Below are 15515 nucleotides of genomic sequence, written 5' to 3'. Positions count from 1 at the left end.
GAAGAAGAAGAAGAAGAAGAGGAGTTTGGATTTGCTATCCCACTTTATCACTACCCGAAGGAGTCTCAAAGCGGCTAACATTCTCCTTTCCCTTCCTCCCTCACAGCAAACACGCTGTGAGGTGAGTGGGGCTGAGAGACTTCAAAGAAGTGTGACTAGCCCAAGGTCACCCAGCAGCTGCATGTGGAGGAGCGGAGACGCGAACCTGGTTCCCCTGATTACGAGTCTACCGCTCTTAACCACTACACCACACTGGCTCTCCCTTTTAAACCTTTTAGCCAAAGTGTCTTTTCAACCAGAAGCTCAAAAAATCTATGGCTGGTAAATTCTGGAGTAGGACAGCAACAACTAATATCCATGGGCTCAGAACCATGTTTTCTATTTGTAGGAGTTCCATTTTGTAGGCTACATCACAGGCAAATTGCTGGATTTCCTCAGATGGCTTTTGGGGAATATGCCTTGGAACCGAGTTAAATGAACAGGTATCGATTCTCCCAGCTGCCAACGATCTGAGTGATACAGGCTGTCCAAAAAATATGTGTACGCTTCCAAAATCATCACTCAGGATTTTCCTGGCTTTCAAGAGTCCCGATGTAGATTCTTTTGGTTTAGGGACTCCTAAAAGTTCGTGTGCATAAAGGGATTCTTCCAACACCCTGTCGTAGCTGATACTGATCAGGACAAGGTAAATGTCAAACAATTCCCTTTTAAGGAAAGGATCCATCACAATATTGAGGAGACCAAACTTTGGAGTCAAAGTCTTTGCTGTGCGGCTTCTTGTCCCCTCAAGATAAAATTCAACGGGAGCATATCCATTCTTTAACATAGTGGTGTGTGAAAGGAGAATGTGATGATGAAATGACTTTGAGGAGTATGTGGAGCTGAGAATGAAATAATAATAATAATAATAATAATAATAATAATAATAATATGTTTTATTCACTTAGAACCCGTGGATCAGCAAATAATTCTAAAATACATTGACTGAGTCACAAAACCTCCATAACGAATGTGTGAACTTAGTTTAGAAGAAAGCTGAGCTAAGGAACCCCTTTTTTCAGAAGGAAAATACTGTGACAAAGAATTCATCCATTTTCAGAGATGAATTAGTTATCTGTAGAATGAATTCATCCATTTTCAGAGATGAATTAGTTATCTGTCAGGAATTGCCAGTTGATAATGGCAAACTCTGCCTGTTTGCCATATGACTGTTGGGCCTCAGTAATTTTCAGCCATGTAAATGGAACCTGTGGGTAGAAAAAAATGTGAATGTTTGAGAACCCCTTCTTTCGAAGATTCTCCAAATTTTTCTCTGAAGTATCATGTGGAAATCAGCTCATTTACCAGCAAGGCTGACTACTCAGCACCATTTCTGGTGTGGTGTAATCAGAGGGAAAGGTATAAGGGTGAAGAGCTAGGTTGGTGTGATGAAAACGCACCAATGTATCCACTCCAGCACTCAGCATAATGCATCTGCACTGTTCCAACTGCTCCCTACCTTTTTACCTTCCCAGTACATCTCAGAGACTCTTGTCCCAAGAGGCCAAATAAGTTCCCCTGACCTGCTCCACCAGCCACTACTGCCTTATAAGAAATGGCTAAAGTAGGAAAATGAGGACCAGGGATGAGGAAAAAGCAAATTCAAAAATCAATCCTTAAACTCAGAAAGTTATTGAGATTGCCAACTTAAATGGAAAACCTAAAGTATTTAATGAGTACTTAAATAAAACCCACATGTCATCTGAGCTAATTGAATGGTTCTGGTCCCAATCTCTTCCTCTGCTGAAACATGATGTACTAAAAATGTGTTTGATTATTTAAAGACACATAAATATCCTACCTGGTGATTTAAAAATCCCTCTGTTCTTCGCTAGATCACCTATTCTTCATTTACTCCAGCGGTGAGTGAAAAAGAGCATATTCATTCCTGGTACCAAATGGCCCCCAGTGAAGAACATCAATACACTGGCATTGTTCAGCTTCTTCTCTATTTCCAGTGGAAGTGGGTTGGGATATTTGTCACAGCTGACGATAAAGGAGAAACGTTTGTGAAAATGTTGACACGCCAGCTTTCCCGGAATGACATCTGTATAGCTGTCGCTGAGAGATTGGTAGCCCACACGTTTCTTAGTGATTTGGGGATGATGGAGAACTATCAGAATATGGCTGAGTCTCTAAGCACAAGAAACGTCAGTGTATTTGTTGTCAATGCAGACAAAAACACCATGTCAGGATTTCAATGGCTACTACTAATAGGCAAAATGATGAATGTGAGTCCCATAAACAAAGTGTGGATTATGACCGCTGACTGGGATTTCTCATCGGAACCATACCACAAAGATCTGGATATAAAAAACTTCCATGGTGCCTTATCCTTTGCCATTCATTCCAGTGAGGTTAAGGGGTTCCACCATTTTCTCCTGAACCTAAATCCTTACTCTGAGGCTGATGGCTTTATCAGGTTGTTCTGGCAACAAGCATTTGGTTGCCAATTTCTAGATATGGAGACAGAGGAGGAATCCTGCACTGGTAAGGAGAAGTTGGAGAGCCTTCCTGGGGCTTTTTTTGAAATGCAGATGACCAGCCAAAGTTACAGCATCTACAATGCCGTCTATGCTGTGGCACATGCTTTGCATGCCATGTTGGCTTCCAGAACCGAACACGGAGAGATGGTGCTTGGTAAATATCTGAGATCTCAAAAGACACATTTCCAGGTAATGTCTAGCATGGGAAGCAGATCATTTTTTTTTTTTAAATGAATAGCCCAAGCATAAGACTAAATCTTGGAGAGAACATTCAGAAGCTTCCACATCCACATAGAATGTTGCTTTTTCATTTGGTTCTTTTGAAAGTTGTATGTATTTATTATTATAAGGGCACAGAAGTGCTCCTAGTGAAGGTGAGAATCAAACACATTGTTCCTTGAATATAAGCTGCAGAAATCTATTTCTAATAAAAAGTCATCTTGTCAGAAATGAAGGATATTTGTTACATATTTCTGATGCTATTAATAGATGGTTCAAATTTCAGTGAGATCTAATATTAAATACCACATTTAAGTTTAAATTGCTAACAAATTGATTTTTTTGAATTATGGTGCTGAAGGAGACTCTTGAGAGTCCCATCAACTGCAAAAATATCAAACCTATCCATTCTTAAGGAAATCAGCCCTGAGTGCTCACTGAAAGGACAGATCCTGAAGTTGAGGCTCTAATACTTTGGCCACCTCATTTGAAGAGATGACTCCTTGGAAAAGCCCCTGGTGTTGGGAAAGATTGAGGGCACAAGGAGAAGGGTACAACAGAGGGCGAGGTGGTTGGACAGTGTTCTCGAAGCTACCAACATGAGTCTGACCAAACTGTGAGAGGCAGTGGAAGACAGGAGTGCCTGGCATGCTCTGGTCCATGGGGTCATGAAAAGTCAGAAACGACTAAATGACTAAAAAGCAACAAACCTTTTTTTCTACCAAAACATGCCATATATTTCTATCCAATTGTCATAAAAACTACTGTTGTACTTTATTCTGGTTTGTCAAGGAACAAACACTTTCATTTTTTTGGTGAAATTCGATAAGCAGTTCAGGAGTTTCTGTTGTATTAAATTATTTGTCCAAATGTATTGCCAACACTGCAATGCTTGAACATTTTTAGCAGGTGCTGAAAAGAGTTGAATGGAAATGTTGAACTTAGGTTTGATGGATGTGGATTGATGTTTAAATCTGTAAATTAAAATTTAAGCCTCCTGTCCAACATGTGTGTGGAAAATATGAGACCAAACAGGCTGTGAAGTCCGTTTTTTAGCAGAGTAAAACCACTTATGCAATTTGCCCCGTCCTAGAAGCTAGGAATTAGGAAATTCCACAATTTATACCTGTTCATTTGTGTTCTGCTGATCCTTCTTCAGTTTCTACCTGTTGCTAAGAATAAGCCACAGAAATTTGGGAAACTAAAATGGTTTACTTACCTTCAATGAAGGCAGCTACTTCTTGGCAAAAAAAATACTTCTTAGTTTCTAAAATGGGATCTGGGCAGGTATGTCTCCCATTAAAACTCATGGGGAGTTTCAACAAATACTGTGAATTTAACCCAGCATGAGAAAAAAAGAGGTTTTGTGGTTTGTGCTCTATTTCTACCCAATTTACTATTCTCTTTCTTCCTCTTTAGCTTCAACCTTTCCTGAGGAATATCTTGTTCAACAACAGTGTGGGGGACACCTTGTTCTTTAATGAGAAACATGAGCTAGAAGGTGGATTTGATATTATCAACTGGGTGACTTTCCCAAATAAGTCCTTCTTAAGAGTAAAAGTTGGGAAGATGGATCCTCTAGCTCCACTGGGCAGTGATTTCTCCATTGATGAAAAGATCATTACCTGGCACCAGAGTTTTAACCAGGTAGGACCCAATTGCAGGACATGTGGTCTATAGATAGACATTCACCCAATTTCTTTCATAATCATTTACACCCTGTGGAAGAAGTCCCATTTAGCTGCATTGATTTCTGTTGTTGCCATGTTTCATAAGTTATTTTTCATAATGTGTATTGTGAGTTAAAAATCCAATCATTAAACAAATGTTTTATAATGATGACATCCACATGCAACAAGCACAGAAAGCATGCAATGCAATATTGTGCTTCTTAAGAAACTTTAGTTTCATTTCTGTGATTCATTTCTTTAAAGGTACCAAGTTGCCACTTCTCATTTTTAAAAACATATTATAAAAGGGAAACACATATCAGTAGATCCATTGTCTTGCACATTTTCTTTCCCTGAACCATTTACTGGCTGACTGGCTCAGTTGGTTACAGCATGGTGCTGATAATGCCAAGGTCACAGGTTTGATCCCTTTAGGACAGCTGTATATTCCTGCATTGTGGGGGTTTGGAATAAATGGTCCTCAGAGTCCCTTCCAATGCTACAATTTTCGAATTTATCTTTTATATTGGGTTGAATATCCACAATTATTGGTGATTGTATATAAGGGTCTGGTGACTTCTGTTTCAGTGTATCTGAAGAAGTGTGCATGCACACGAAAGCTCATACCAAGAACAAACTTAGTTGGTCTCTAAGGTGCTACTGGAAGGAATTTTCTATTTTTTATTTTGTTTTAACCATTGTAAAGTTAGTGGTGCTGATTAAATTTTTTTTAAGAAACAAATACTCTGGGTGCCTTATTTCAATGCAGCAGCCTGTTGATGAAAAGGCAAAGAGCAAACAAGAATACCATAGAATACATGCAATACCTTCTCTTTCATGGGTAGGTGGTGCCCCTTGCCTTGTGTAATGACCACTGCCATCCAGGTTACAGCAGACAAAGAAAAGAGGGGGAACCATTTTGTTGCTATGATTGTACTCCATGTCCGGAAGGAAAGATTTCAAACCAGACAGGTAGGGGACAATATGCTATAGTATATCAACTGTATTGAGAGCATGTTAGACTTGAAGATAAATCTTTACTTGTCAGGTTGTCAACAGTTGAACAAGTATCATATATATATATATATAATATCTCTCTCTCTCTCTCTCTCTCTCTCTCTCTGTGTGTGTGTGTGTGTGTGTGTGTGTGTAATATGTTTCTGTCCCTTGAACCCAAGAGATGGTTTAGTCCTTTTTGTTTTCAAAGCTCCTTCATAGTAGAGCATATGCTATTAATCCATATCTTGCCTGTCCTCTAAAACTCCTCCAGAAGGGAAGATTTCAAACCAGACAGGTAAAGGACTGTATGCTGTATATCAACTATATTGGGAGCATGTTTGTTGTTAGCTATTTGAGAAGAAATAGACGCCTTACAGAAGACTTGAAGACAAATCTTTGCTTGTCAGGTTGTCAACAGCTGAACAAGTATTATTCATATATATAATACTTGAGCCCAAGGTGGAATTGATTTAGTCCTTTTTGTTTTCAAAGCTCTTTCATAGCAGAGCATAAGCTATTAATCCATAGCTTTCCTGTCCTCTAAAACTCCTCCAGAAAGTGTCTGCTTGAAGTCACCACACTCCCACGTTCTCAGTCAAAGATGCAACTCACAGAATAGCCAACCAGCCGTCAGCTACCAACTGCCTCCTTCTTTCCCCAATACCATTTATTATTTGTGAAATATATTTACAATACAAATACAATACAAATACAAGCATTTGTAACATCTGTGATGGAGATTGCAATATCAAGAGGAAGAGATGGAGATCATGGAAAGGTGAATGGTCTGTTGCTGTTGCTGTGCTGGAAGAAGGTGACAAACACCCGGATTAACAAGAACAACAACCTCCCATTTGCTTTGGTGTATCTTAATTTGCTGTGTTATCATTGGCACCAACTAGTCGCATTAGCTATCTTACAACTACTTAATTCCATATATTTCAGAATGTACCTCAGTTTACGAACTTAATCCATTTCAGAAGTCCGTTCTTAAACCAAAACTGTTCTTAAACTGAGGCACGCTTTCCCTAATGAGGCCTCCCGCCGCAGGTGCCCTTCAACAGTTCAGCTTCCATTATTAGACCGAGATAAAGTTCACAAACCAGGACACTACTTCTGGTTTTGCGTAGTTGGTAAACCGAATAGTTCGTAATCAGGGCTGTTCTTAAACCGAGGTACCACTGTACAAGTGTTTCATCATGAACTATATTATAAATAGCTAACCAGCATATCTTCATCTTACCACTAAATCTGAAAACTTCATGGATTGCATGGACAGCAACTTACTTTATCACCCAAATTCTAGAGTTGTTGTTTTTTTTACTATATTCCTAGGTGTGTTAACTAGGTTATATTATATTAGCACCTTCAGTTGATATTAAGCTTCCTTTCTGGGATAGGAACTGCTTTCAATATTGGTAAATGAAATTTCCTATTTTACAACCATTTCTACAGGAAAGCTGTGAAACATTATTGTTTAATGAATATTTCTTTTTAATATATTTTTTATTGTTTTTATATAAATACATTGAGAAAAACTTTCACATTTATCTTTCCATTCATTTAACATTTTGGCCCTTTAGGGCCATGACTTCCCTCAAACCCTCCACATGATCTAATTTCTATTACTTTATACTATACTTCTTAACTCAATCATTGCTTTAAATCATCATATCCAACTTAATCGCTATAATTTCATATTTACAATGACATTTCTTCAATAAGCTACAAAGCTTCTTGTAGTCCTATCAACGTATTTGATTGAATACCATTGTCTTTTAAATAATTCATAAATTTAGTTAGTGTTCTCAGATTCTTCCCGTCATTTTATCCAATTCCGCATACCGGTAATCCAGTAATTTCACTGTCCATTCTACCTTTGTCTGTGTTTCTTCCTGTTTCCATTTTTGTTCTATTAAGATTCTAGCTGCAATCACTGCATATTGGAAAAGTTTAAAGTCTTGTTTTTTAATGTCTGTACCAGTAATGCCCAGTAAGAAGGCTTCTGATTTTTTTTACAAATGTATATTTCAACATTTTCTTCATTTCATTATAAATCATATCCCAGAAGACTTTCACCTTTTCCTTACATTTCCAACATTTATTATCAACATTATATATTTTTGCTAATTTGACCGCTGTAATGTACCATCTATCCATCATCTTAAAGACATTTTCTTTTAATGCATTACATGCAGTAAATTTCATTCCTTCTTTCCACAATTTTTCCCAGTCTTCTAGCATAATATTATGACCAAAATCTTTTGCCCCTTGTATCAGCACCGACTTCACTTCCTCATCTTTCAAATGCCATTCCAACAACATTTTATACATTTTTGACAATGTTTTATAATTATTACTCAATATTTCAATTTCAAATTTAGATTTAACATCTCCAAATCCATTATTCTTATCATTTTTAAACATTTCATTTATCTGGTAATAATGCAACCAATCATTCACAAATTCTTTTACCTCTTCATATGGTTTTAATTTCCATTTTACACCATCATTTTGGAGTAACATTTCATATGTTACCCAGTTTTTGCTCATATTAACTTTTTTCAGACTCAACACTTCTAGTGGTGATAACCATCATGGTGTTTTTCTTTCCAATAGGCCTTTTTATCTATCCCTAACTTCATAGAGAGACTTTCGGAAGATGTGGTTTCCAAAACCTTTATGTACTTTAGTTTTATCATACCATAAATACACGTGCCATCCAAATCTATTATCATGTCCTTCCAGATCTAATAGATCTGTTTTTTTCAGTGTCATCCATTCCTTTAACCAACAAAGACAAGCAGATTCATAATACAATTTCAGATCTGGCAGGGAGATCCACTCTTTCTTTGCATTCAGCTAGTAGTTTAAATCTTATCCTTGGTTTCTTCCCCTGCCAGATAAATCTTGAAATTCTTTTTTACCATTCTTTAAAAATTGCTGTTCCTTTGATTATCGGAATTGCTTGAAACAAAAACAAACATTTTTGGTAGCACACTCTTTTTAATTGCTGATATTCTTCCTAAAAGAGAAAATTTCATTCTTTCCCACACTTCCAAGTCTCTCTTTATCTTAGTCCAAACCATTTCATAGTTGTCTTGAAAGAGGTTAATTTTTTTATGTTAACCATATTCCTAAATATTTAACTTTTTTACCACTTCAATGTTTGTTTGTTGTTGCATTTTTTTGATTGTTACATTATCCATATTTTTAACCAACATTTTAGTCTTCTTTTTATTTAATTTGAATCCTGTGACTTGGCCGAATTCTTCCATCTTTTCCAATACTGCTTTAGAGCTCTCTAAAGGTTCTTCAATTGTCAGTACCAAGTCGTCAGCAAAGACTTTTACTTTATGTTGTTTTCTTCCGACCGTTATTCCTTTAATTCTTTCTAGTTGTCTTATACTTATCAGGAAAACTTCCAGGGCCGAAATGAATAATAGTGGTGATAGTGGACACCCTTGTATTGTACCTTTGGTTATTTCTATATTTTCAGTCAATACATTATTTACAATTATTTTGGCTCTTTGTTCCGAATATATTGCTTTAATACTTCTTAGGAATCTTTCACCGATATCCATTACTTCCAGATTCTTTATCATAAAGTCCCAAGAAATATTGTCAAATGCTTTTTCTGCATCCACAAAAATCATTGCTGCTTGTTTTTCATTCCTGGCTGTCAGGTATTGGATGATATTTATCACATTTCTTATATTATCTTTCAGCTGCCTGCCATGTAAAAAGCCAGCTTGGTCTTCATGGATTATCTCTTTTAATACATTCTTCATTCTGTTTGCTAATATACTAGCAAAAATCTTATAATCATTATTTAATAATGAAATAGGCCTATAATTTTAAATTTGTAGCAAATCTGAATCTGGCTTCGGTATCAATGTAATATGTGCCTCTTTCCATGTTTCTGGTATTTCTGCTTTTTCTAAAATGTTATTTAATACTTCTTTAAAAGGTTCAAGTAGGGTGCCACTAATTTTTTAATAATATTTTGCCATGAATCCATCCGGTCCCAGTGCCTTCCCACTTTTCAGATTTTTTATCACTTTAATAATTTCTTCCTTCTCAATTTTTTTGTTCAGTCGGTTTTTCATTTCTGTCGGAATCTTCTGCACTTCTTTTTTGTTCAGATATTCTTCAGTCTTAACTAGGTTGTGATTTCCGGTCTTTTTATAAAGTTGTCTATAATTCTTTTGCAAAACCTTTTCTTATCTCTGATGGGTTCTCAGTTTCTTTATCTTCTATCTGGATTTTATTTATTATATTCTGTTCTTTCCTTTTTTTTTTAATTTGCCAGGCTGACCACTTCCTGGTTTGTTTGCAAATTCAAAATTTTTCTGCCTCATCCACTTTATTTTCCATTCCACTTCTTGATTGATGATTAACGCAAATTGACTTGATAAGATCTTGATATTTTGATTTGCTTTTGTATCATTAGGCTTAATTGCAAGCTTTTTCTCATTTTCCATGATTTGTTTCAGGATTTCTTCTTTTTTCCTTTCTCTGGTTTTTTTCTTTGTACAATTTTGTTGGATGAAGAATCCTCTCATTACTGTTTTGCTTGCATCCCAAACAATACTTTCTTTTGTTTCTTGTTTCCTATTAATTTCAAAATAATCCATCAATCTCTTCCTTGCTTTTTCTTCCAGATCTTGATCATCAAGTAAATTTTCATTGAGTCTCCATCAGAATGTTTTTTTCTCATTTTTAAACCCCACTGTCCTCTGAATTTTTATTTTCCAATTAGAGTTAATCACCTCCAATCCGGATTTTTTCCTTACTTGAGACTCGATTGCTGAGCCGTGGAGACCTGAGGCTGCATTTCTTGCATGTGGAAAATGGCAACCCATGCTGGTGCCTCAATCTCGCCAACCATCTTACCTCACAAGACAGGGGCTTCCCGGTGGCAGAGAGGCCTCTTTTCGGCACTGCTGGGTACCTGGTCCCCAAAAGAGTCCTTTTGGGATTTTCAGGGGGTTGAGGCACCCCTATTTCTCAATAGAAACACCCCTATTTCTCAATAGAAACCAGATTCTCCCCAAAGGGCTGAATCCTGTCTCCTTTCGGCTCCTCGTCCCGAGTGGAAGTCCGAATATTTTTGCATCTAGAGATCTTGGAAGTTCTTATTGCTAGAATAGGGACTGTTTTCCTCTAAAAACACCAAATTTCAATGCTATGCATGTGTAAACACAAACAAACATTTATGGAGCTTATCATTTAGATTTCATTCTGATTTAAATATCCACTTGAAAGAATCCTCAAAAAAAAGCTTACCTTATAAACAAAGCATGTTAACATTCTAACAATTTCTAAAAGATAATGTTTTGTATTGTGTATGCTTTAAATTACATTGAATTATAGAACAGTATAATTCAAAGCTTCCTGATCCTATACCATAAATAGTTGTATCTCAGTGCGACTCAAAATGCTATAACTGTAATCCTGATTTCTTTATACTGCAAGATATGGATGATTGCTTCCAGTGCCAAGAAGATCAGTATCCTAACCGAGAGAGAAATGAGTGCATCCCCAAGAAAGAAAACTTCTTATCTTATGAAGCACCTTTAGGCCTCAGTTTGGCCCTTTTGTCTCTGGCTTTTTATGCAACTACAACTTTGGTGTTTGGAATCTTCATCAAATATCAAAACACTCCCATTGTCAAAGCAAACAACCGGAATCTCACCTACACCTTGCTCATCTCCCTCCAGCTGTGCTTCCTCTGCTCCTTGCTATTCATTGGGCGCCCCCAGTTACTGGCCTGCAATCTACGACAAACTGCTTTTGGTATCATCTTCTCAGTGGCTGTTTCTTCTGTCTTGGCTAAAACCCTCACTGTGGTTCTGGCTTTCATGGCCACCAAACCAGGATCCAAGATGAGGAAATGGGTGGGGAAAAGATTTTCAACTTCTATTGTTCTTGGTTGTGCTTCTGTCCAGGCAAGTATTTGTATAATATGGCTGTGTACTGACCCTCCTTTCCCAGATCTGGACATGCACTCTCTGCCTGAAGAAGTCATAGTGGAATGCAATGAAGGTTCAGCCAACATGCTGTACTATGTTCTTAGTTACATGGGATCACTGGCTCTTGTCAGCTTCATTGTGGCTTTCTTTGCTCGGAAGCTGCCGGACACTTTTAATGAAGCCAAATTTATCACTTTCAGCATGTTGGTGTTTTGCAGTGTGTGGCTTTCTTTTGTTCCAACCTACTTAAGCACCAAAGGGAAGTACACAGTGGCTGTGGAGATCTTCTCCATCTTGGCCTCCAGTTCTGGAATCTTGGGTTGTATCTTCTTTCCAAAATGTTATATCATTGTCTTCAAGCCTGAACTCAACTCAAAAGAGCAGCTAAAAAAGAGAAATAAATAACAATCTAACTATTAAAATCATTATAGTAGATAGCGTATTAAATGTTTTATGGTTTATTTGTTTGTTTGTTTGTTTGAGAACGGTTCAGCTTTCAGGTTCTCTTGATATAAATGTTGCTTATGGCCAGAACTTCAGATGTCAAAATATGGAAAACCATGCAGTACTTGCAACTTGCTCCAGTATAAAAATATGTGTAGTTTAGCACTTGCTGAAAAATTGGCTCATAAATAATGTCTTCCCAATTCCATGAATATTATGAAAGATTCTGGGCACTTTGGTATTTGTATTTGTACTTGTACACCTTATTATTTTTATCGTATTACTGTGCTTGATTTACTTCAATTAATGACTATAGAACATGTGATAGTAGAGGTGGAAGAGACACTGAAGGTCATCCAGTCCCAACCCCTGAATGCAGGAATCTCAGCTAAAGTACCCATGACAGATGGCCATCCAACCTCTGCTTTAAAACTTCCAATGAAGATGAGTCCAGTACTAACTAATGGAGTCCCTTCTACTAACAGCTCTTACTGACAGAATTTTTTTTCTGATGTTTAGTCGTGGAATCTCCTTTCTTGTAACTTGAATCCATTGGTTTGGGTCATACCCTCCAGAGCAACAGAAAACAAGCTTGCTCCATCTTCCATGTGACAGCCCTTGAGGTATTTGAAGATGGCAATTATATACCCTAAGGATATTAAACATATTATAGCTAAACATACACAGTCCATTCAACTGTTTCTCCTAAGGCTTGGTTTCCAGACCCTTGATCATCTTGATTGCCCTACTTTGTACACGCTCCACCTTGTCAACATCCTTCTTCAATTGTGGTGTCCAGAATTGGATGGAGTATTTCAGGTGTGATCTGACCAAGGCAGAATAGAGTGGTACTATTACTTCCCTTGATCTGGACCGTATATGTCTGTTGATGCAGCCTAGAATAGAATGAAAGTTTGCAGCTAACTGCAGAAAACAGCCAGGGACAGAGAGGCTGCTTTGATGTTAGTCATACAGAGGAAAGCCGGCAGCTGCATATTCTGGCTCCTCCTGACCTTGATGTGCAAGATGATAAGACAGGAATGGAGAGCAGTCTAGAATGCAGTCAAACTCGCCAGAAGCACAAATGTGCAGGAAAGAGTTAAGAGACAGCCTCTCTGAGAATAGGGAAGAGGCGGGAGCTGACCCTCTCAGTCCAAGGTCTTGGCGAATGGGAGGGTTGCAAGATAGGAACAAAACAAAAGACATAAGTGAAAGTTCAGTTGCTTCTGGTCATGCAGGAAGCTGTCTTCAGAAGGGTCATCTTGAATCATGGTGCTGGAGGCTTTGTTAGAGCCATCCTGAGCTATTTGTTTGTTTTTGCAATAAATCCTCCTTTTTAATTAGCTACGCTTACTGGGTTGTCAAGCTGAGAATCTGGACTCCTGACATGTTGACTCATGTTAAGCTTGTCCACCAAGACCCCTAGATCCTTTTTCCAATGTACTTCTAGTAAGCCAGGTTTCCTCCATCTTATATTTGTGCATCTGGTTCTTCCTGCCTAAGTGCAGAACCTCCCTATTAAAATTCATTTTGTTATTTTGGGCCCAGTTCTCCAATCTGTTAAGGTTATTTTGAGTTATGATTCTGCCCTATGAATGGCAACTGTAAAGCTTTGCAATGAGGAGGAGGATTATTATTCTGGTGCTTGTGCTGCTGGTGCTGTTCCCTCATATGGTGTGCAAATTCCATAGTTTTAAGTGTATTGCAAATGATCCTGTCCCATGTACATGATGTTGACCTCAAGAGACCCCCCCCCACTGTAAGCCACTATTTCTCCCTCCTCCCTCAAATGTGCTTTGATTATATTTTGTAAGTGATTCCAACTTTATCCCTTCCAAATGGTGTGTTTGCTATATCCCCCACCCTTTACCTGTCAGGTGCACAGAGTGGCTTACATAACAAAGAAATAAAACAATATTTAAAGCAACCATTCAATCATGCCTATTTCCAAAAAGGGAAAAACCTTGACCTTGACCCCAACTAATCAGAAATTAAATGCCTGAGTAAAACAAACAAAACAAGCAACAACAACTTATGCATGAATAAATGAATGAGACAGCAACAACTGCTGAAGCAAAAAATAATAATAATGAAAATGAAAATTTCAAAAGCAGCCTGCATCCAAAAGGACAAGCTGACCTTGAGGAAATGTGTTTTGTCTGTTTAGACCTTTTACCTTTCCCCAAAAGGGAGACAGATATTTGGTTTGGTTTTTGGCAGAATTTAGGCCACAACTTCATTCCAGGTCATTGTGGAGAATGTGGCATTCCAGGTCATTGTGGAGAATGTGGCACAATCTCAGCAGAAAAACAACGAACAAAGACATTGTGGGCATTTAATGTGCTCTAGCTAAATGTTCAGGGGATTGGGGTGCTAATGCTTATATTAGTTTATTTTGACCAACCAGCTTTCCCCATTAACTTTAAAGTAATACCCAGTCTGCAAGAACATCCTATTTTGTACATTGGTTGTGGTAACCAGGTTGTGGTAACAAATGCCATTCCTCTCACATCAGCATGCAACAATCCAAACAGTAAAGTAGAGAGGGATTTTGGACTGGACATGGGATTTGGGGTATGAGAATGCCCATCATTCTTAAGACAATCATAATCTTTGAAGATTTAGTGTCAGGAGTATAACGTATTCCTGGACACCGCAGAGTTAGACGCAAACTTTTCTGGAAGCTTCTGGCTGTTGTGAAATTGACTAGACAGCTCAACGCAGGAACTCAGCAACTCACTGGATAACTATGTACAGTATTTATTGATTGAAGCAACTAGCATCCATAAGTTACTATTTACAGACTTTACAAAATAAAAGAAACAAAACATAAAATCTTTTCCTCTCTCTGTCTCTCTCTCTCAACCTAACACCACACACCAACACCTACCACACCCTCTCAGATAAAACTGAGTTCTTTAAGTACTCCACTGACCAATCACAGGTGCTTGCTAATGGTCAGAGAGAGAGCAATCTGGGCTTTCTGCCAACTACTAATTGCTTGAAGATAACAGCTGCATTTCCTTTCTGCACGTAGGTGACTGAAATCTCTAACACCCCCTCACAGCTGTTTATCGTAGCAATTAACTCCTGTGCATATACAGAGTTCTTTTAACTCACTTCATCAAGCAAACCCAAACCTTTACACATTTGTTTGTTCTTCACTTTGTTCAATGGCTTTGTTAACACATCTGCAACATTCTGATCACTTGGTACATAGATACATGAAATTAAATTGTTCTGTACACTGCATCTTACATTTTGATATTTCACTGACACATGTTTTGAACGTGACTTAAAACTTTCAGTATTACTCAAGGCAATGCACGCTTGATTATCAATGCAAACTTGTATTGGCTTTTCACAGTTTACATTCAGATCTGTTAACAATTGCTTGAAATACGTCAATTCAGAACATAACACACTTAACGACGCAAATTCGGATTCTGTCGAAGAAACACTCACTATACTCTGTTTTCTTGACTTCCAGCCAATTAAAGCTCCTCCAAACATAATGACCAAACCTGTAACAGATTTTCTATCCGGTAAATTTCCCCAGTCACTATCTGAATAACAATGTAACAGTTCATCTCCTGCAGAACTAAGTTTTAACACATGGCCAATTGTTTGTTTCAAATACCTTAGCAAAAATTTCACTGCTTTCCAGGCATTAAGCGATGGCT

General features: G+C 37.7%; 2 protein-coding genes across 2 annotated transcripts; one reads left to right on the top strand and one right to left on the bottom strand.

Moving 5' to 3' along the window:
• Positions 1-242: 242 nt before the first annotated feature.
• Positions 243-826, bottom strand: LOC117057384 (dihydroxyacetone phosphate acyltransferase-like). The gene is given in 2 exon segments (XM_033168225.1): positions 243-308; positions 311-826. Coding segments are annotated over 2 exon segments (582 nt in total).
• Positions 827-1937: 1111 nt separating this feature from the next.
• Positions 1938-11808, top strand: LOC117057382 (vomeronasal type-2 receptor 26-like). The gene is made up of 4 exons (XM_033168224.1): positions 1938-2714; positions 4164-4391; positions 5260-5386; positions 10892-11808. The coding sequence occupies exons 1-4, from the start codon at positions 1938-1940 to the stop codon at positions 11791-11793; spliced, it is 2034 nt and encodes a 677-aa protein (XP_033024115.1). The 3' UTR covers positions 11794-11808.
• The last annotated feature ends 3707 nt before the right edge of the window (positions 11809-15515 follow it).

This window comes from Lacerta agilis, chromosome 14, assembly GCF_009819535.1.
Source record: "Lacerta agilis isolate rLacAgi1 chromosome 14, rLacAgi1.pri, whole genome shotgun sequence".
NCBI classification, from domain to species: Eukaryota; Metazoa; Chordata; class Lepidosauria; order Squamata; family Lacertidae; genus Lacerta; species Lacerta agilis.
Note: the sequence above shows the minus strand (reverse complement) of the source record. Positions and strands in the feature narration are given on the sequence as shown.